Source organism: Canis lupus, chromosome 4 (genome assembly GCF_048164855.1).
Source record: "Canis lupus baileyi chromosome 4, mCanLup2.hap1, whole genome shotgun sequence".
Classification (NCBI taxonomy): Eukaryota; Metazoa; Chordata; class Mammalia; order Carnivora; family Canidae; genus Canis; species Canis lupus.
The window spans coordinates 51,919,740-51,942,535 of NC_132841.1; the positions used below are offsets into that span (position 1 = coordinate 51,919,740).

At 44.3% G+C, this 22,796-nt stretch overlaps 1 protein-coding gene across 1 annotated transcript; it reads left to right on the plus strand.

Moving 5' to 3' along the window:
- Positions 1-1,124: 1,124 nt before the first annotated feature.
- IL12B (interleukin 12B) lies at positions 1,125-15,470 on the plus strand. Its single transcript, XM_072824313.1, has 7 exons — positions 1,125-1,768; positions 5,946-6,033; positions 9,650-9,925; positions 10,479-10,596; positions 12,086-12,303; positions 13,722-13,879; positions 15,318-15,470. Exons 2-7 carry the CDS (start codon positions 5,946-5,948, stop codon positions 15,447-15,449), a joined length of 990 nt encoding a protein of 329 aa, XP_072680414.1. The 5' UTR covers positions 1,125-1,768; the 3' UTR covers positions 15,450-15,470.
- Positions 15,471-22,796: the final 7,326 nt, after the last annotated feature.

Genomic DNA, 22,796 nt, shown 5'->3' on the forward strand with positions numbered 1-22,796 from the left:
AAGTTTTCCGTTCAGCAATCTTTGATGATTTGTTGGCAGTAATAACTATTTTCTACAGAAAGAAAGAACCCCTCCCTGCAAGTTGACACAAACTTTAATCTATGTGCGTGTATCATCTAACAACAAAAATCAAACCGCGGAGAGGCCCCTGCCCCATCACGGTCCAGCACTATTCCCCGGAGATGCCCATCGTAAAAAGCCAAAGGGCCTCCACGCTATCACACAACCAACATCCAACGCGACTTACTTTGCCCGCATCTACATATGCCTCGGATACAGGATGCTGTGCTTTGTTGTCTAACGAGAGAAGATCCTCTCTTGTCGCTTGAAGCCTAAGGGCAGACGAGATGGGAGAAGGCGCTGGGAGCTGGAGGCCCTGTCTCCGCCCAACCCGAGCACCAGGTCGGATAACCAGTGGGACCGCCGGCCCAGCAGCCCCCGCCCTCGCCGGATGGGACAAACCGAGGAAGTGTGCGGTCGGGGAGCTCCGCTGCTCTCGCCCGGTTTCCATTCCCCCCGCCCCCCCCCCCCCCCCCCCCGGGCAGAAACTACGAGGAAAGCCAGCATGGGAACCTGCGCCCACCTGAAACTCTGCGGGGCCCCAGGAACTTCCCCGCGCGCGGTAACCGGGCCCGGGCGCAGCTCCCGCACCGCCTCGCAGCATCGCCCTCTGCCGGCGGCTCTGGGAACGACATCCGCAGGCCTGTTCTTGGGGCCGTGGGGGCCGTGGGGGCCGTGGGGGCTCAAGCCGGGGTTTACTTGCTGTTCTTGTGCAGAAATGGGGGGGGGGAGCTAACACTGCGTTCACCTTTCATCCTTCTTAACAATGTTAAATTCCGCTAGGAATTTCTGGCGAATTCTGCTCATTCTGCGCTTTGGTATAGAGCTCCTAGGGCCATAGTTTTGTGTGCAAATGCGTGCGAGGTTATAGTCTGAGTTCCCCGGAGTGGGGTGGGGTGGGGGGGCTTCAGGGTGACATGCTTGTCCATATGCCTGACTGCGGGTATTTCACTTTCTGCCCCTACCTGTCCGTGAGCAAGCACCTATGAGCATGGGCTGTACCCCTACGTATTTGAGTCTTATTAGGAGGCGCACATTTTTATTGCCTTCCCGGGGCTCTGCCTGTGTGAATACGCAAGGGTGTGTGTGGTGCATGAAGCCACAGTGGGTGATAATGGTATGTTTCTGAAATCCAGATGTTAAAGGAAAAATGTGGTTGGAGGGGAACCCCAACTATACTAAACCCTTTACCCTTCATCTCACTTTCTTTGACTTTAGGAGAACCATAGTGTTTGCTTTTGGACTCTCTAGCGTACAATTGCTTGATCTTAACCTGAACCTGGTCTCCTGCCTGACCTCTCCTTGGCCTTCCTTCTCCAGTCTGTGTAGCCCAGGGTAGCTGCCTGGTGCAGGCTCTAAGCACATTGACTGTGATGTCAACGCAAAGAAGTGAGCATCCCATCTCCTTCCTTTTTCCCCACCCAAAAGTCATTTCCTCTTAGTTCATTACCTGGGATTTTGATGTCTGTGTTCCCTCAGCATTATTGATACACATAGGGGAAAAAAAAAAAAAGGAACTTCTTGAAATTCCCCCAGAAGGTTTTGAGAGTTGTTTTTAGTGTTGCAACTTGGACAAGTCAGTTTCTAGTTTAAGTTTCCATCCAAAAGCTCGGTAGGAGTAGGGTATATAAGCTCCAGTAGCAGTAGCAGCAGCAGCAGGAGACTCCGTTTCAGACCCAGGGAACCTTGCAGCCTGGCCAGAAGCAAGGTAAGTAAGCACTTCCTTAGCCCTGGCCACCGTTCCGCAGGCCCACAGGCTGGCAGGGCTACCTGGCATTGCGGAGTGGGTGGGTTTCTGGTGACTTACCTGCTGGGACACTAGCGAAAAGTCAGTACTTTGGGGACTGATGTAGAAAGTATTAATTTAATTTAATTTAATTTAATTTTTTAGAAAGTATTAATTTTAAAAGTCACCTAATAATAATTGTACACCAAGTTCTGTGAATGAACGCACATTTTGTAGAAAGATTTGTTTTGTCTTGTTTTAAAGTGGTATGTACATAAAAGTATGTTGCTCGATATTAATGCCTATCAGTTAAATTGTATAAAGTGAGTGGCACTTCCCTAGTACTGTAAACTTTTTAAAGGGTGTTCATTCATTAAGTCATAATGAATTCAATAAATAATTGAATTCATACTTATACCTCATAGCTGAAAGGTGCAAAGCATATTTGCTCCTATATTTGTGTTGGGTTTATTTTTTGTTTGTGTTTGTGTGTGTGTGTTGGGTTTAATAGTTAGGATCATCAACCAGATTGATAGCTTTTTTGGATTAACTAACTTCGGCACTACTTTAAAAATAAAAAGCAACTGCATTGTTTTTAATCTTTTTAATTAAAAGCGTTTTTAAATCTGTGAGAAGGGAAAAAGATTATACTATACTGGTGCCTTATAGTTGTCCAGGTAAATTGTGTGCAACAATTTTCAGATTTAAAAAAATAGTGATCAGGGACACCTGTGTGGCTCAGCGGTTGAGCATCTGCCCTTCGGCTGAGGAGTGATCCCAGGGTTCTGTGATCGAGTCCCTTATTGGGCTCCCTGTGGGGGGCTGCTTCTTCCTCTGCCTGTGTCTCTGCCTCACTCTATGTCTCTCATGAATAAATTGATAAAATCTTTTAAAAAATAATAATAACAATGATCAAGTCAAAATATCACTTGAACCAAGAGATTACCAAATCCCAGCTGCTGGCCCAGTTTTTTTCAAATAAGAAATTTCAAGGTATTAGAAAGAATTTGGGTAACCTCTTAGTGTTCATTTGACTGGGATCTGAAGTTTTACGGTTTCTGTACATTCATTCATTCTTCCAATCATTAATGAAATTCCTCTATGCTAGAATACTTATGTTGAACTTTGAGGATATAGAATAAGAAAGACATGATCCTTGCCGTCAGAGAGCTCAGTGTGTCAGGAAGAACAAACATAAAGAAGTAACTATATCGGGATCCCTGGGTGGCGCAGCGGTTTGGCGCCTGCCTTTGGCCCAGGGCGCGATGCTGGAGACCCGGGATCGAATCCCACGTCGGGCTCCTGGTGCATGGAGCCTGCTTCTCCCTCTGCCTGTGTCTCTGCCTCTCTCTTTCTCTCTCTCTGTGTGACTATCATAAATTAAAAAAAAAAAAAGTAACTATATCATATTGATGATATATATATAGATATATATAAATTGTAGTAAGTGCTAAGAGTGGGCTTCAGAGAGAGCAAATAGCCAAGAGTCCTGACTTCCTCTGGGCAACATGCTGGACACCTTACACGAAATATTTCATTGACTCATCACCACAACAGGATGCCCGTTTTACAGGTTGAGTGTGAGGCTTAAAGAAGCCAAGTGACTTGCCTGGAGTCACACAACTAATAAATGGCAGAGCTGGGATGCCAGTGCAGCTCTACCTGGCTCTACCTTTGCATGTGCTACCCATGCCTTGTGTGACTATGGCTTTGTATTTTTAAATAATAATTCTCTTTAAGTTAAAAAGTAACAAGGTAAAACTTGAAAAAGAAGTGTCCACCCAAGTGTCATGGGCATGCCCATGTCGGCACCAGCATTAGGGAGTGTAACCATACCTGGGTCCTTGTGTTCCTTATACAAGGATCTCAAGAATTAAGAAAACCTACAAAATTACATGGAAATAGGTTTAATCCTCAAGTCTCATATTTAGCACACCAAGGAAATGTGGACTGTGGAGTATAGCTCTCTGGTATCAGCTGATCTGGAGAACAGCAGGGTAACTACATGCCCCCCCTCCTTTTTGGATTCCCCTGGGTTGGATTAAGAGAGTGATCCACCACCACCTCCGCTCCCTGCCCGTGTTCTGGGGTTTAAAATGTAGGTGATTCTAAAATGCAATTTGTTTCTTAGAATCAACACCAGGGCTCCCTTGACCCTGAAGTGCAGTTCACCTGAAATTCTCATACACATCTAAGGCCCCAGGAGGAAGTGCTAGACACAGAGGCAAAAGGGAAAACCCCAGCATTAAGAGAGTGCAAAAGAATTACTGGGAGATGCCAGGAATCTCTGTTATTTCCCTTCCCAGAGTGCCAGCATCTGGTCTTTACAAGCCTGTGTAATTGCAATACTTCTAGGGCATTTCCCTACAGCCAGGCACGACTTTTTACCCTACTATTGTACACAAAACAGACATATCAGATATTTCCTTTATCTCTTCCCCTTGGTACAAGCTGACATGTTATTGGTTGCCTTCTATGATATGCCCTCTGATTGCGTTGCCTCAACAACCCTCTGAGATGGGTATCATGTCCATGTTATAGAGGAGGAGACAGGCTCAGAGATCATTTGGGCATCACACAACTAGCGAGTGGAGGAACTAGATCAAGCCCATGTCTGCTTGACTCCAAGCCCGTGAATGTCCTAACTGATGCCCCGTGGCAACTAGTCCATTGCCACAGTTGTAACCTGGACTAAATGAATAGACATGTTTGTGAAGGCTGCAGGGACAGAGTGCTGAATCTACAGGACAGCCAGATCTAGTCCCGTCTCTGCCACCCACAGCCCTTGTAATCTAAGGGAATAAAGTGCCTGGCAGGGTTCTCCTAAGTTAGCAGCAGTTCTAACAAAGCCATGATTTGTCAATATTCAGTCACTCCAACCAAGGGATTCTCATTTTTAAGGTATTTGGCCAAAAATTTTTAGTCTTATTCTTCTTATGATTTAGTCAGCGGCTTCTAACCACGTGTCAGAGAACATGGATGCTCTCTGAGATGGATGGAGATGTTCCAGGATGAGATGAAATGATAAATATCTCTACCTAATTCAGAAGTAGGGTACAGTTTTCACATTCTAAATATTTGCACAAACCCTGGATAGTAATCCAGATTGAGTTTTACTATCAGAAAGAGGTGGTGGATTGGGCACAAAATGATGCATTTTGCTTATCATAGTGGGTATATCAATATTTTAGGGTCTTCTCCCAAAGAACCTCTTGATTTTCAGCGCTTATGGGCTTGAACATGGGTTAAACCAGTGGTTCTCAAAGTGTGGTCTGTGGACCAGCAACATCAGCTTTATCTGGAAACTTTTAAAAAATGCATATTCTGAGGTACCCCTCCCTCAACCTGCTGAATCAAACCCTCTGGAGGTGGGACTTAACCATTGGTATTTTAACAAGGCTTCCAGGTTACTTTGATGTGCACTCAAGCTTGAGAATCACTGGTTTTATGATGTAAGAGGAAGTAACCTTTGAGTTTGGAGCAATTACTATCTAAACAAGGAGAGAAACTAAACCTGGCCACCAGATCATTGCCATAATTTGAAATCACCTCTAATTGTCTCCCACCACCACCACCACTACCACCCCAAGTCCTTTACCCCTAGGTGTTACCGCACATACTGCCTTGTGCTACAGTGACACAGGATATAGCTGGTCTCTCTGACTAGAGGGTAGGCATTTAACATACTGACTTCATAAATATTTGTTGAATGAAAGTGTTTGCTCCTAGAAAGCAGAATCCAGGCCAGAAATCCTTTTTTTGCTTCCAACATATCTCGCTCAGAGCCTTTTACATAGTCAGTACCAAGTATATAATTGCTAAATGTTGATCCCAATAAGTCATGTTCCTGCTCTGAGCTGTGGGCTTCTCAGCTTAAAAATAAGAGGATTTTATCAGACAGCTGGTCTCCTTCAGCTCCAGATAGTCTGTGGTTCTCTCTTTGAAGATGTTCTTTCCCAGAGACTGGCACAGGGCTCCTGTAATTCACTTAGTACTAATTTGACAGTGCAGAGAAGAAAGAGAAAATTAAAAATTAAAAACAATGTACATAGAATGAATATGGTTTGCAAAGCAACTGAATGACTACTGACATTGTCTCTTCTCTTTTTCCCTCCTGCTCTCTTTTCCTCCTTCTCCTCTGTTTCTCTACCTCCTGCAGATGCATCCTCAGCAGTTGGTCATCTCCTGGTTTTCCCTCGTTTTGCTGGTGTCTCCCCTCATGGCCATATGGGAACTGGAGAAAGATGGTAACCAGCCTCTTCTTCTCTGTGGTGGCCCCAAATTCTGAGCCAGGACTCATCAGACAGGCCCCGGAGGAAAATCAGGGGCAATCAGGCCTTGGGGCCTCCTAGTGAGCGCCATCACTGGGAAAACGCAGGCCATCTGTCCTTCCTTCACCTTTGAGGGCATCTATGTCATTTGGCTTTCATATTAGATGCCAGAGTAGAAGCTTTTTGTGGACTGTGATGGGAAAGGTATATGGACTTGGCAGGTATTACTAAAAACCAGCGGTATTGTACAATTAAAATTCCAAAGTGAAGGATTTGGAAAGATTAAGAACTCCGTTCGATCATCCCCCACTCCACCGCACAACATCACCCCCTCCTTTGGCACTGAGAGGACTCACTTCTGACCAAGCACTTTTGGGGAAGCATAGTATTTAGACTCACATTGACTTGGGCTCAGAGGCTGACTGCCACTTATCGATTAGGTGACCTTGAGCTGGGTCACCTCTAAGGCTGAGTTTCCTCAACTGTGAACTAGGGATTATGAAATGACACCTACAACATGGATGATTGAATGTTAGTGAATGCAGGGGACAACTCAACAGATGTGAAGTGAGAATAAATGTTAGCCAGTATTGCTTTGGTTGTTTAAAATGATGTCTCTGATGAATCAAGAGAACCTGTTTATTTATAATCCAACTGATCAATAAAAATCACAAGTAGAATAATAGAATAGGTAGGTATTAGTAAAATAAGGGGTTCCTCTATCCTTCTGTTGTCTTACACACAGTAAATAATATATTAACTGATTGTTACTTGTTCCCAAACGATCTTCAGATGTTTCTCATGGAAGCCAACATAATGTTGGCAATTACTATCTCTAATTGTATCATAGTAATAATAGTTAATATTTATTGAGCACAGTATCTCATTTAATTCTCATAACCTCACGTGAAATAGGGTCTGTGTCCCATTTTATCTATGCTGCAAATGGAGGCTACAGAGATTAAGTAACTTCCCCAGTTTCCCAGACCTGAGAAGGATGGAACAGGGATTGATCTCAATTCTGTCTCACTTCAAAGTCTGTGCATTTAAGTATTTGTAGAAGGTTTTACAAGAAGGTCATGAAGCAGTTTTTTCCTATGCTTGGAGCACAGGAGGAAATAGGCATAAGTTAAAAGTGAAGCCACTTCAGTTGTTGATCAGAAATAACCTGTTGATGGTCAGGAGAGTGGCACACTAGAAAATGGAAACGTGAAAGAAATTTGAGACTTTTCCTCCATTCGTACTCTTTTCGGGAAGGCAACAATCCAGCCATCTCCCCTCTGCCTGAGGAGGGTCTGAGAGTTCTAGAGCCTCCCTTGAGTAAAGGCAAAGGCCTGGAGCCAGATGATACTTCCAGATCCCTGTCCAACCCTGGGAGTTTTAGCGAGCTCAGGAAGCTTGGCTGTTGCATAGTAAACCCCAAAGTTACTTCTAATTTGGTAAACCGCAGAAATTCCAGGAAGTCAATGTGAGAAACAGAGGGCGGGACGACTTTGGAGGCCAGGCACAGGGTTCTAGATCCTTTTCGTCAGGCTCCCTCTTGCAGTTGTTGCCTCCTGCGCTTGGGGGATGGGGTCTTCCAGGCCTTCTGAGGCTCAGTTGTGTTGTTCAGTTGCTAGTGGAAAAAGAATAACTGGAGAAAGCCAAAGGTGCCACGTGGGTTTATGTGGGCACAGCCTATTATTTCCAAAGAGCCAGGTCCCAAATGCTTTTTACCTCTTGTTTTTGTTACCCATTCAGGACTTCTAAATCCCTCTGATCCAAAGTGAGAACTTTATATTCCACAACACTTTACATTTGGATGCCAACAATAAGAGTCACCGTGTATAGAGCATTTAAGGGCACTCTGTGAAGCCGTTGTATGAATTAGCTTGTATAATCCGTGTCTCAACCTGCTGAAGCAAGCACTAATATTTTGCTCATTTTAAAAAATGATGACACCAAAGCTTAGAGTAATTGGATATCATGCCTGAGGCCACAGGCAAGTATCAGATATGGAGCTGAATCTAAACTCAGACCAGTGTGACTCCAAAATCCAGGCTCTTAACCAGTGTGGCTCTCAAACTTGACAGGGCATCCAAATCCCCTGGGGAGCATACAGAACAGATCATCGGGCCCATCCCAACATTCCTGATTCATCGACTCGGGTTTTGTATTTTCCACAGTTTCCTAGGTGCTGCTGCTGCTGGTGGTTGAGTGATCAGGCTTGGGGAACCACTGCATTAAATGGTCTAGTTGATTAGTAAGTGATGTGTGTATGAATGAAGCTGTGATAGGACAACTCATTGAAGTACTCTACTAAGCCATTCCTCAGGTTAGAGAGCCAATGCCAAGCCAGTGAGACAGAAGACCTGAGATATAGCTCTTATGTCTCTAACTTTTTTTTTTAAGATTTTATTTATTTATTCATGAGAGACACACACACACAGAGAGAGAGAGAGAGAGGCAGAGAAATAGGCAGAGGGAGAAGCAGGCTCCATGCAGGGAGCCCGATATGGGACTCGATCCCAGGTCTCCAGGATCATGCCCTGAGCCAAAGGCATAGATGATCAAGCACTGAGCCACCCAGGCCTCCCTTGTGCTTCTAACTTAATGTAACCTTGCTTAGCCTGCTGGTTTTGGCACACTCCTCCTTGAAATGGGAAGACCAAGATCTACTGAACTGCTTCATAAGAGTGTAAAACTGCTTTAAAAAATAGAATGAGGGATGCCTGGGTGGCTCAGCGGTCGAGCATCTGCCTTTGGCTCAGGGTGTGATCCTGGAGTCTGGGGATCGAGTTCCACATCAGGCTTCCTGCATGGAGACTGCTCCTCCCTCTGCCTGTGTCTCTGCCTCTCTCTCTGTGTGTCTCTCATGAATGAATAAATAAAATCTTAAAAAAAAAATAGAATGAAAATCTCTATTGATAAGTTTTAGTGGTAGGAACTAAATCCTCAAATGCCCGTGGAAAATTATAGGGCAGTATCTCTGTGCAGTCATCTGACCCTTTGGTGTGTGAATAACAATAACTAACCCTGAGTTTACTGTGGTAGGCACTGTCCTAAATATAGATATATTTAATACTAATATCCAAACCTACAACACAGATGCTATTATTATCATTTTACAGTTGAGGAAACTGAGGCTTATGGTGATTTACTACCTTGTTCCAAATCCCTTAGCCAGTTGGTGGGGGGATAGGATCTCAGTGCTGGTCAGTCTGTCTTGACATCTCTGGGCCCTGCCTTACTGTCCATGCAATTGAAATTGTGCTGGAAGGTTCTTCTCTCCACCAGGCCTTTGGTAGATAGTTTTTTGCTGTTCATGTTTTGGTATATCAAAGCCTTCCCCATTGCCGGCGAATCAGAGGTTAATTATTAACGACAGCCTGCCAGTTAATAACTCCGTGGCAGCTATAAAACTCTTTGCTTGTCTCTTCATGACCTTATATCCAAGTAGGGCCCAGTGGCCTGAAATCAATCATCTCAGCAAGCATCTGCTCTTATCAGCCAGGTTGTGCTCTGGCAGTACAGATGCACAGGTGGTTCACAAAACCCAGTCCCAGAGTTCATGAAGCTCACAATCCAGTTCTCCACTCCCTGTGCTCTCCAGTTTATGTTGTAGAGTTGGACTGGCACCCTGATGCCCCCGGAGAAATGGTGGTCCTCACCTGCCATACCCCTGAAGAAGATGACATCACTTGGACCTCAGCGCAGAGCAGTGAAGTCCTAGGCTCTGGTAAAACTCTGACCATCCAAGTCAAAGAATTTGGAGATGCTGGCCAGTATACCTGCCATAAAGGAGGCAAGGTTCTGAGCCGCTCACTCCTGTTGATTCACAAAAAAGAAGATGGAATTTGGTCCACTGATATCTTAAAGGAACAGAAAGGTAATTCCATTCCCTCAGATGGTGTCAATTTTCTCTTTTGCGCCATAAGAAATAAAAACTTTAAAAATGTAAAAGGCAAGACATGACTAGTGTAGTTAATGAACTACAAGGGAATATCAAATCCCTTGCTAGAACCACCCAGCACTTAGGTTTTTCTTTGCTTTCTTAGACACTTGGAGGAATCAACCAACCAAATCTCATGTTGAGAGATTGTCATGGTGAATCTGATTGGTTTTCCTGAAGTTCTTTTTAAATGCTAATGGAAATTAACCAATGTGTATAGTGAATAACTCAGCACTGGGATGGCAGCTTTGAAAAACTTAATCCCTTCCTCTGATGTGTTAGGTGCATGGCATGCTCTGCAGAATCAGCAACCTATTGAGACATTGCCAGTCCCCATTGAACTGCCTATCAGGGGAGCAGCAGCATTTTCCAAGGAAATAAATGGAAGATCTTCACTCTTGTAGCACTGGGTGGCCTGTGGTTCATCACAATTAAAGTCTATCTGAAAGAAAGCCTCTAAATATTGAATTTTTGTTCTTTTCAAATCCAGAATCCAAAAATAAGATCTTTCTGAAATGTGAGGCAAAGAATTATTCTGGACGTTTCACATGCTGGTGGCTGACGGCAATCAGTACTGATTTGAAATTCAGTGTCAAAAGTAGCAGAGGGTAAGTGAAATCACTCTGATTTCTCAGTATTTGGCTAGAACTATTTCATTAAGAAAACAAGGGCAACCTCTCCATGGCCTATCAGTTAATAATAGGGGAGTAAACAAAGTCAAACGTGTATTTTTTCAACGCCCACTGTTACCTAAACTGGGGAAAGAACATGGAGATTTAAGCTAATCGCCTGAACAAATGTGTGGGTTAGAACAGGATATTACTGGGACCTGAGAATAGCCTCTGCTATGTTTGAACCCACTCATCCAGATTGCCTGGCAATGCTTCATTAAGGCTCATAGCACCATGGGGAGGGATAAAAGGAGAAATCAAAGCTATGATGACTTGCCAAAATTGCACCTTGAGATGAAAATAGAAACAAAAGCTCCAGTGCACAGATCTTGAAAGCCCTGAGGCCAACTCCAAAACCCTGAGGTTTCTAGAAATTTGTCCAGAGCCACCTTAACTCCTTTTCCTTTTGCCGACATCACTGATCTGAAGTTTACTGTTTGTCCAATACACTTGGCCTTCCCCTAAGAAATCCATTTCCACGGATACTGAACCTATGTCAGCGGGTCTGTGTGTCTTCCCTCACTCACCATCTAGGTTCCTGAACTGACAGAGCAAACCCCAGGTGATCACCCTGGCCTTGTCACTTTTTAACTGAGTAAATAAACCCCTGGGGTATCCCTTTTCCATCTTGAAAATGAAAATGCTTACCAAAGGAATGCTTATACAAATGCACTGAAACACAGATGCCAGCGTTCATTGTGATGTTTTTGGTAATCAGCAGGGGAAAAGTTAAAGTGTGATACATTATCCAGCTTAACGTGGATAACCCAATCTGTGTGGTGTCTCATGGAGCACTTCCCATATGTTCAGAGGGGGAAGAGATGGTTATTAAAAACCATACATATATCTTTATATTTATGGTTTATGTATACATATATACATAGTTATATCTATTTAATGAAAAATAAAATCATTGTGTGTATATATAGAAATATGTGTGTATCCATATGTACATGTGGATATATGATTGCTTTGAATATTCATAGACAAAGGTCTGGAGGGATATAACAAGCTATGAATAGTATTTCTATTTGGGGAGTGAGATTAGGGTTAAAAGAGGCACACACATTTCATTTATACAGGTTTTAATCTTTTTCATTTTTTATAATTAGCACGTATTGGTTTTGTAATTAAAGTGGGAAAAATGAATTTAAATTTTTAATAGGGAGATTGAACCAAGGGCTCTGGATCTAAAAATTTCTGAATTCATTTAGGCCAAAGGGATGTAAATGCAGAGTTGTCTCTAAATATTTGTACCGCCTGTTGTGGCAAAGCTTGTTCTCCTGGGGAGGGCAGTTTCTTACGCTTTAAGGAAAAATCAGGGCATACTTGGATCAATTGTATCCTCAAACAGCTGTTTAGCTGCAACCACTGGGAGCTTACCCACAAATGTGTGACACAGGGTAATGTCTGTCTTTGACTTCAGCTTCTCTGACCCCCAAGGGGTGACATGTGGAGCAGTGACACTTTCAGCAGAGAGGGTCAGAGTGGACAACAGGGATTATAAGAAGTACACAGTGGAGTGTCAGGAGGGCAGTGCCTGCCCCTCTGCCGAGGAGAGCCTACCCATCGAGGTCGTGGTGGATGCTATTCACAAGCTCAAGTATGAAAACTACACCAGCAGCTTCTTCATCAGAGACATCAGTGAGTTCGCTTAATTATATGTGCTTAATAAGGATAAATGCCATTTGTCACATGTTCACAATGACCCCATGCACTGAGGTAAGGGGTTTACATGCATTGTCTCTTTTATTCTGTACCCCCAAAAGACTACAATATAGATACTATTCTCTGCATTTTAAGGAAGAGACAATTGAATCTCAGATTAAATAAATTGCCCCAGATATCACAGCTAGGAACTCAGAAACCAGTTCTGCCCCACTGGAAAAAGCGGCCTTTTGGCTACCCTTCTATCTGCTACCCAGGCAGCTTCCATGGTGAATCCAGGAGGACCCCCTCGAACATAATATTTACCTTCAGAACCAGGGCTTCCCTACTAATTGCAATTATTCCCAACCAGGCTTTCTCTAACATTTGAAAAAGAATCTTCATTATTGGAACATAAGCCCCTCCAAAATGGACACCAATTTTTTTAATCGGCAAATGGAGATTTTGCCATTTGTCACTTCCTTTACCATTTATCCATTGGACATTCATCATGAAATAAAACTTACAGAACCACAGAACTTGCTCAAACATTTGTGGAGAAATTACTCTTTGTGGGTAGGAGGAGGTTTGAGTTCCATAGGATAGCCAGGAAAGGTCTCTCTGAAATGATATTTAGCTGAATTCTGAAGGAAAGAAGGTATCAGTTGTGTTAAGAAAGGAGAGAAGAATATTTGAAAAGCATCTACTAGGAGTCATGGTCTTTGGACATTCCACAGAGTGTCTCCTTTCCCCCCATCCAGACAAAGGTATGCTACTCAAAGACAGTCTTTTGTGATACTCGCTGCTGTATCCTCCGCACATTGCACAGTAGCTGGCACAAAGCTGGTGCTCACTCACCATTCATTGAATGAATGAATGAGCATAAAGACAATCTGACTTCAACTGTTGCAAGACAAGTCAGTGCCAGATGCCGTGAGAAGATATCAGAAAGAGCACTAAGTGGGAAGTCTCTCATGTTGTCCCTACCAAGAGATTCAGCTCAAGTCCAAGTTTTGTGCAAAGAGGGATATTGAGCACAGGGAGGGTGGTCCTTCCACACCTAGCCCAGATGTGAGAGTCTTCTTGTCTCTGTGGAATTTCTTCTGAGCACTATGGAGAGGTAGTCCTACTGCCAGGGTTCATCTGCTTGTGCAGGGATGAGGAGGATTCTGAGCCTCTCTCAGGGTCAGCCAGAAAGGATTGGACAACTGGTGAGGACTGCCTCCCATAGGCACCAGTGTGAGCACCAGCAGCAGGGATGCCTCACGTCTGCCAACTAGGTGCCCAGAGAAGTTAAGTAACTATCCCACAGACACACAACCAGTTAAAGGTGAAAGTGGGATTAGAAGGTGGAACTACCTTACACCAAAAGCCTGTTAGGAAAATCAAAGGTGTTTCTATATCTTCTTCCACAGTCAAACCAGACCCACCCACAAACCTGCAGCTGAAGCCATTGAAAAATTCTCGGCACGTGGAGGTCAGCTGGGAATACCCCGACACCTGGAGCACCCCACATTCCTACTTCTCCCTGACATTTTGCATACAGGCCCAGGGCAAGAACAATAGAGAAAAGGTAAGATGTGACTCCAGTACCATGTATTCAGGTTTATGCAGGGCCCACATCTAGGAGGTGAGTTGTGATAACAGTAGCTAACATTTATTTAGCACTTTCTACGTGCCTGAGACTGCACTAAGGGTTTTACGTGTATATCTCACTCAATCTTTAAAGTAACCTGACGAAGGCAGATAGTGTTACTATCAACATTTCACAAAAAAAAAAAAAATAAATAAATAAAAAATAAAAAAAAAAAACATTTCACTAGTGAAGTAATTGGAGCTCAGAGAGGGTCAAGGGCTTACCCAAAGTTACCCAGCTAGGCAGAGTCAGAACCAGGAAACCATTCTGGTGAACAAAAATTCCACACACCCAACCATGCCACCGCCTTCAGTATGGTTGGTCATTCATTCTTGCACTCAGAATTGGTCCTCACATAGGAAATCTGAGTTCCAGGAGCCTCAAACTATTATTGTTGCAATTTAGTGAGTCTAAGGAATGATAGAACATTCATGCTATGTCTCACCCCAAATGGATAATTCCCAGCTCTTCCACATATCGTGAAATTATTTCATTGAGCAGAATGTTAGTGTTTACATAGGCTAAGACAATGGATTCCAACTTTCTTGCCTTGGCATCATAATCCTAAGGTCTTGAAGACGCTTTTATAAAGCCCAAGACTCCTTGGACTGCGGTTTTAGAATCACTGGATAAACGCCTTATTCGGGATAGGGTTTAGCATTTGATAGAAATTCGGTCATTCAGTTACTCCCTGAGAATTATTTTTTGTAGGATGGAAAGGCTATTCTGGAGTAGATTTTACCTATTTATTATTTAAAGTATTGATATGTATCTTCCCTACATAAGGTTTATATCATTAATAGGTATATTTACCGAACACTTTGTACCGATTAAAGACTTTGCCGATTAAAGAATTTTACATGATGATTACCTTTAACTCTTACTCATCTATGAGGTAGGAATGATTATTATCCCTCTCTTATAAAGGATGAAACTGAGACAACAGAGCCTAAAGCATTTTCCAGTGGTCACACAGCTAAAAGTTAGCAATGCCTGGATTTCAGCATGTTTTCTGATAAGTGGATCAGGATATAGTATTTCAGAATATCCAGGCGACAGCTAGAGAAAATCTGCCTTAGTTTCACCATCGGCCTAGTACAGAGGTGAGAGTGCATGGGGCCTTCCGGTAAGGCAGCTGTGCTAGAAACAGGAAAGCTGGACCAAACCATTTCTCCCCCTAGGCTGAAGTCTAAAAGCTTCATCTGTATTTAGAGCTTCTATCAGTAGGTGGCGCACGTTCTACACAACTCCACAGTTTATTGCAACAGTGATGCCCTAAAATCAAGGTGTGCTGGTTTGGGGAGATCAAGCTTTGCAGAAATACCCCCAGCCCATCTTGTGACTGCATTGCCAAAGACTTCCCTCTCCTTTGCAGAAAGATAGACTCTGCGTGGACAAGACCTCAGCCAAGGTCGTGTGCCACAAGGATGCCAAGATCCGCGTGCAAGCCCGAGACCGCTACTATAGTTCATCCTGGAGCGACTGGGCATCTGTGTCCTGCAGTTAGGTGAGCAGGCCCACAAAGCCCAGGCCACACCTGAACACTCAGCGTCCCCGGGGTGCAGGGCAATGGTGGGGGACAGTATGAGAGAAAAGGGAGACAGGGTGCCTGGTACACAGTCACCAGAGTCAGAAACATACATTTGTTCATTAAACAGGTATTATTTTTAAAAATATAAAAATAAAAAATAACAGGTATTATTTGATGTCCATATTGTTCTGGGGAATATGCTGGATGCACAGATATTGCAGTAAAGAAAACAGGCATAGGTCCTGCCCTCCTGGAGGAGAAGGCAGAGAGAGGTAGCCAAAGGAGCAAAAAGAGCTTGCAAGTGATTTTCAGGAATTAGCACCTTATCCTGGGCACCCTGGGTGGGGGGGCACTGACTGCAACCAAATCCAAATCCTCAGCCACATAAGGATGGGCTGGGCCTTTCTGACATGGAATCCCCAAACCCAATTGCCCCAGTATCGTGGTGTGTGAAGTAAGGGGGCTTGCTGCCACATTTCTAATCTACATAAACTATTGGTATTCTTTTTTCAGGTCCACCCCCAGGATGAATCTTGGAGGGAAAGTGGAAGATATTATGCAAAATTTTCTAAGGACACATTGAAGAGGCTCCAAAAGTTATTTTCTGCCTAATTTTCTTTTTGTAAAGGGTCATTATTGTGTCTTCGCAATATTTTTTACATTTAAATGCCAAATGCCCACTGAAACAATCAGCTACTTTATTTATAGATTTTCAGCTAGCAGGCTGCCACTGACCTTAATGCTATTTAAATATTTAAGTAATTTATGTATTTATTAATTTATTGTTATTGAACACTTGTGTGCCAAGATATATTGTATGTTTCATACCCTCAGGACCTGATCTGTAAGGAATAGGCCCTATTATGCAAAATGTGAATTTATGTGTTATTTATACTGACAACTTTTCAAGCAAGAATGTATCATTTTTATGACAACCAGTGAGCACACAATATTATGATGCCAGCACCATAATATATTTGTGATGGATGGGAACACAGAGGTAGTTAAATAGAGACATGGAGACACGAATCCATTTGAGAAGTTTCTGGAGACGGAGATGTTAGATCCTGTATCCATAAAGACTTCCTTGCGGTGGTGTTGATAAAGCAATTCAGGGCCACTTGCATTTTTAAGCAAGTTTAGTTTTTGGATGCCTGAATTTAGAAAGACCTGAGACAAATAACTCAAATTGAGATTCAGCTTCAGCCACCTTGCCAGTCCCCATCCCCATCTATCTGTAAGTCATTGGAGAGTGACCCAGGGACACTGTAAGTGTCTGGAAGTAAAAAGGTCTTATGATCCAAGAGGGAGAACCAACATGGCCAAGCACAAAAAATTGTCAGAATTTCCAGCTGCTCCTTAATAGCCAGGCAAAAAAAGCACATGGATGCAAAGAAAATGGTCAAGAATTGCTTACTGGACAGCGCAAGTGAACCTGACTGGTGGATGTGACCAGAAAGTGCCAATCGCTGAGGTGCTACTTTTAAGTAATGAATGTGCTTTCTGTAAAGTGATTTCATTTCTTTTCTGTTTACTTATTTGTTTTTGCATTCTGACAATGCACTAATAAAAATATAACTCTTGTTTGCAATAATATTTTGGGCTTTCTCAGCTGACTCGAGTATCCTGTTCCCACATTTACCAGGACTGCATTATTTTCCCCCTGCCATTTAAGAGTTGCTCTTCTTTGAAGCGATTTCACTTCCAGTTCTGCAGTGTTGCCCTTTCCCTTTATAGAATTCCCAAAGTCAGTGTCTTGCTGAGCTCAGGGAATGTCCCTGTGGTCAGACCACAGGGAACTCTGGAAGGGCAAGGAACTGCACTTATACCCTCTTCAGAGGTTGGATGCACTTGCTTCTTTTGCCATCTATCCTAGAATCCACTCTACTGTTTCCAAAACATCATGAAATAAAACCCCAATGTGATCGAGTCACGAGCTCCCAGCTCATAGATCCAGGTCCAGTGTTTACAGAAGGTTTGTCATGCGACTTGAGATGGAGGAGTTCCAGAAAACCTTGGGTTGCCTTCCCCAAACAGTGCCCACTCCTGGCGCAGCTTATAAAACAGGGATGAAAAGTTAACTTCGGTACCACTAAATGCTAAAATATTCAGTATACAGTGCCCTGCGGTAAGAACAAAGGAGAAGAACCAGTGAAGCCCAGGAAGGCTCCGTAGAAAAGGGGAGGTCAAGGAAAGGGCAGGCCAATTTCTCTTTGGTGCCTCCCAGGGAAAGAGCAAGCAGTGGGATCGCAGAGAATGGAGTCCATTCTCTACCATCTTCAATGGCCAAGAGTATGTATCTGGGCTTCCTTGCAATGGCAAGATAATCATAATAGGGATGTTGTGAGTGCCCTTATCTTAAGTGTCTCCTGGAGCCCTTATTCTACTCTGCTTTTGACCAAGAGGAATGATGGACCTAATCCAACATTTGAAACCTATTATCTTGTATTATGAGCCCACACTTGATAGCACACGGTTGGGTAATAACAACTATTTGTCCTCGTATAAGGTCTTTCATCTAGAGATACCAAAACACTTAATGGGTACTTAATGAGCAACGCTAACCAAGAAAAAATAATTAATCACATTTATGAGTACAGGGACCAGGGGACCTTACCCAAGACTTCCGGCCAGTGTGGGGCAGAGCTCAGATGTCCTGGCTCCCATCTGACGTGACCTCTTAGCATTCAGTTAATTTTAATTTCAGTACATGCACTGAAGAGCTTTTGTCTTTGAAAGATAGTCTCCAGAACAGTCCTTTTTTGTGGGGCATCTATCCACCACTGGGTCTGTTTAGCCCTGCTAACATGACACGTGACCTTCAGCAGGGCGCTGGGCACAACCTGCTGGTTGTCCCATCACCACTCACTCTCAACTTCTTTCTCTTCCAGTGACCCTCCTGAGCTCTAGAGTTGGGAAACTAAGTAATCACTTTTCTAGCCGTGCTGGCTGCCCAGCAAGGCCAGGAGACCTAGTTCCAGCTCATGACATGTAAGAAAATTCTGCTGGCATTCTCCTGAGAAAAAAACAGACCCATAGCGAGCATTACCCATTCCCCTCTTGCCCTCTTGAGCAGATGAAATTTAAGAAGTCTCGAGGGCGCCTGGGTGGCTCAGTCTGTGAAGAGTCTGCCTTTGGCTCAGGTCGTGATCCCAGAGTCTCAGGATCAAGCCCCCGCATGGGGCTCCCTGTTCAGGAGGGAATCTGCTTCTCCCTCTGCCCCTTCCTCTCCCCCTTCCTCTGTTCCTCCAATTCCTCCTCCCCTCTCTCCTTCTCCCTGCTCCTGCTCTCACTCTCTCTCTCTCTCTCTCAAATAAATAAAGAAAAAAAGAAATTTAAGAAGTCTCAGAGGAAACCTTGCAACCAGAATAGAAGCAATCATGCTGAGACTGTAAAGATAAAGGGACTCAGGGACCGTAGCAACATCAAGAAGCTGAACCAAGCCCTGTAACCACCTACCCCAGACTTCTTGTGTTAGAAAGATAGATCCATGTGTGTGGTTTTTTAAATTGTGGTAAAAGACACATATGATAAAATGTACCATTTTAGCCATCTTTAGGAGTCGAATTCAGTGGCATCAGCTACATCCAAATTGTTCTGCAACTGTCATCACCATTTATCTCTAGAATTTTCTCTTCTTCCCAAGCAAACTCTACCCATTAAACAATAACTCCTCCCATGTTTGTTTTCAAAACAGAAAACAGATAAACTGAAAATTAAATATTCTCTTAAACATCTCCATAGCTCCCCATCTATGAGAGGCACCTGGCCATGGCAGAAAAAGAAGCCAAGCCAGCCTGGTAAGAATTGACATCTGGTTCTGCCCCTTACAGCTGGCATACCCCTAGAGAAGCCCTGGAGCCACAACCAGTGATGTCAAGTCGGGTCTTCGTGATACTCTGCCTACCTGAAGAAAAGTAACCACGGTTAGAAAGCTTGTTCCAGGACAGTCTGAGCCTGAGCAGGACTAACCTGAGTGAGGAGGGAGGGGGGTTCAGGCAAGCAGTTCCCAAGGGAAGATCATCTCTGCTCTTCCTTCATTCACTCAATAATGTGTTTTTGAGTAACTGCTCTGTCCTGGCACCATCCTCAACTTTCTGGAGACTAAGGCTAAGTGAGACTTTGCTCTCCCACTGCTTCCAGTCTCCAAAGGATTAAATGCTTGAAATTCCAAACGCTGAAGGTCACTTCTTGAGGGTTAAGGACTCTATGAGATAATCAGTGTAATGGGATTAGCACAGTGCCTGGTCCGCAGTAGGCACTTGGTAAGTGGTAGCTATTCCCACTGACCAGCTCTGTGATCTTCAGCAAGTTACTTCTTCAAGCCTCAGTTTTCTCATCTGTAAAATGGGATAATAACAGTCCCCACTTCTCAGAGGTGGTTGTGAGGATTAATGGAATAACCCTTGGAAAGTGCTTATAAAAATCCCTGATCCATAAATAAGTACTAAATAAAAGCTGATTACTAATGTTCTATTACCTATAACCCAAAAGAAGAATAATTCAGGACCCTGTGCTTTTGTGGCATTAGGGAGATGGAGGGATCATTGTTAGGAGGTTGTGATGTGTGTCAGAAGTGGATTGGGATGGAGGAAGCATTAATCAGTCGATGAAGAGATCAGTCAAGGTCCTCAGTGTAGAACACCTTTCTTATAAGTAAAATTGCAGAAACATCCCCATGTGGGGAATACCAAGAGGCAATGAACCCAATTTCTGCCTTCAGGAATTGTACAGTCTGAAGGGGGCAAACATGGTGAATACATACTTTAAAATATAGCTACACTGGGATAAGGGTATGTGCACCCTCAAGCTTTCTTTTACAAAGGTTTTCAGCTCCCAGGAAGAGACTTTTCCTTCCTGGATGCAATAATTTGGCATAAGTCTACCAATGCACCTTACCTATAAATCAGATTTTAATCATCTCTCTCCATTTCATTTCAGGATGGCCCCTCTTCTAGGACAGCGTTTGTGAGCAAAATGTATTTGGACAAGACTTTCTCCATAGGGCCATATTATAACCAAGGAAATGAATTCCTTCTCTTGAGCTCATAAAATGCAAAAAAATAAAATCAGCATTCAGGCTGAGGGCAGAGGAAACCAGGCGTGCATACTGAAAAGCCTCCTTCTGCAGGAAGCGCCCTGGGCAGAGCTGATTTGCATTTACCTTCACGCAGGCCTGGGTTCTGGTGGCGTGTGGGGCGGGCATCCTGGCAGCCGCCCCGCAGCGTGCACAGCCCCTGTGTGACCTGCTGCCGGGTTCCTCGGACTCTTTCATTAGGAACGTAAACCGTCTCTCCCAGGCCCTTCGCCCCAGCTGACCAGGCGGCTTCCCTGGCTCTTTGCAAAAGGGCCATTGCTAACGCCAGGATGGGGGGTTCTGGAGAGCTGAGTACTCTGCCGGTGACCCTGGGGTATGGAGGAGAGGGAAAGCTGGAGGCCAAATCTTGCACAAAGTCCAGTCCGCTTCCTCCTTCCCATGCCCACCATCCAACAAGCACCACCAAACACTGATGGAATGGGACCACAGTGCCTGGGAGGATCCAGGGCGCAGTGTACACATGCGTGTGCATGGGCATGCGTGTGCATGTGTGTGTGTGTGTGTGTGTGTGTGTGTACCTGGCCCTGGAACAAGGAGACCTGGGTTCAAATCCCTGCTGCCCACTTACCTGCTATGTGCCTTTAGGCAATTCCTTAATCTCTCTGTGCCTCAGTTTCCTTCCCTCTAAAATAAGGATGCTAGCAGTGTTACATCCCCGGGGATGTTGTGAGAATTTAAGGAAATGAGGCACACAGCACCCGGCATCTGGCAAGTATACCTCAAATGTCAGTTGCAGTTTCTGTTTTTATCAAGTCAGGCCAAAAAGGAGAAGCAGTCCTAATCCCAGCGCTTCCTTCCACCCCACGGAGGTGAGGGCTGGTTCTGGACGTGTACATAAGCTTTCCGGCCCTGACTCAGAAATCTGTGTCCTCCTGCCCATCCTGTGCCCACGGCCAGTACACAGCAGTGATAGTGCCCCCAAATCACAGCATACGGAGCAGTGCTGCATTTCAGCAACCACTGCTTGGCTTTCTGCTTGGCCTTATTAAAACATTCTCCAGCCATGGCTGCCCCCTTTTATGAAATCCCTCTTGTTGCCCCTTTAGGGTCCTTACAGGTAACCAGACCAATGGTCTCCCAGCTTGTTTGAGCTAGAATCCCTTTGTTCAAGTGGAAATCTTAGATGAAATCCACCATAGACAGGCACTGGGGAGAATGGTAGCCAAAGCCTCTTTAGTCTTATCAGCAATGTTCTCATTCTTTACAAGAGGAATATATTAGCAGAGTTCCTGCATAATTAAAAATTAATTTTTTATAAAGTCCTATATGTAAAGTAGGCAAAAGCAGAGAGCTGCTCTGGCCGAAGTCTCCCACCCACTCAGTCCCCCTCCCTAGTCACCACTGAGAGTCCTGAGGTCCCACATCAACACCCCTAAACTCTTCACAGCCCAGTTTGAAGACCTCTAGTTTTATAAAGTAGGAAACTGAAGGCCAGATAAGTGTGGTGCCTTGCCCAAGCACCCGGAGCCTGATTAACGCCAGGGCTGAAACTTGAATGTGAGTCTCCGGACTCCCATTTTGGCTGTTCCTGACACATTAAGTCATAATTCCCAGAAGATTGCTATTAATATGACCAGCCTATCACCAGCAAGGGGCAGCACATGAAAACCTAGGGATTCCCACAAACACTCTAATACTAATCTGCCTCTCAAAATAGTTGCCCAGCTCCTTGGAATGTGGTGACCAGAACCTGAAGAGCATCCTCTGCTCCACTCCATGGGAAGATGGAAAAGAAACAGTAAGGGCATGAGCCCTATAAGATGAGAAAAGTTGGAATTTGGGCTGCCACAGGACTTCTACTAGCCTTAGAGCACCTTAATGCTAATACGAAAAAAGTGTCCCCTCCTCCGGGCAGACACAGCCTCATATCAGGGTACGTGGCTTCCTGAGTGGAGAGCAGGCTAGATTTCTGCTCTCTCTTGACTCCTCAATCAGGACCCCTTGTGCAGGACACAGCCTGCCCATACACCTATGGCAGCCCTTTTCGTGGTGACAGTGGCAGGTACTTGGGGTAAAGGAATTGAAGGATGGGAAGGGCTTTCACTCATTCATTCATTCATTCATTCATTCATTCAGCAAATAATTACTCCATGTCTACTGTGCTAGGCACAGACGTGCAGGGGAGAATACTTGAGCAAGGCGGGCGGGTCGACTGCGTCGAAGATCTTAGAGTCTCAAGAGGGCTGAAGACAGCAACAAGGACACTAAGTGTACAGTGTGGTTGG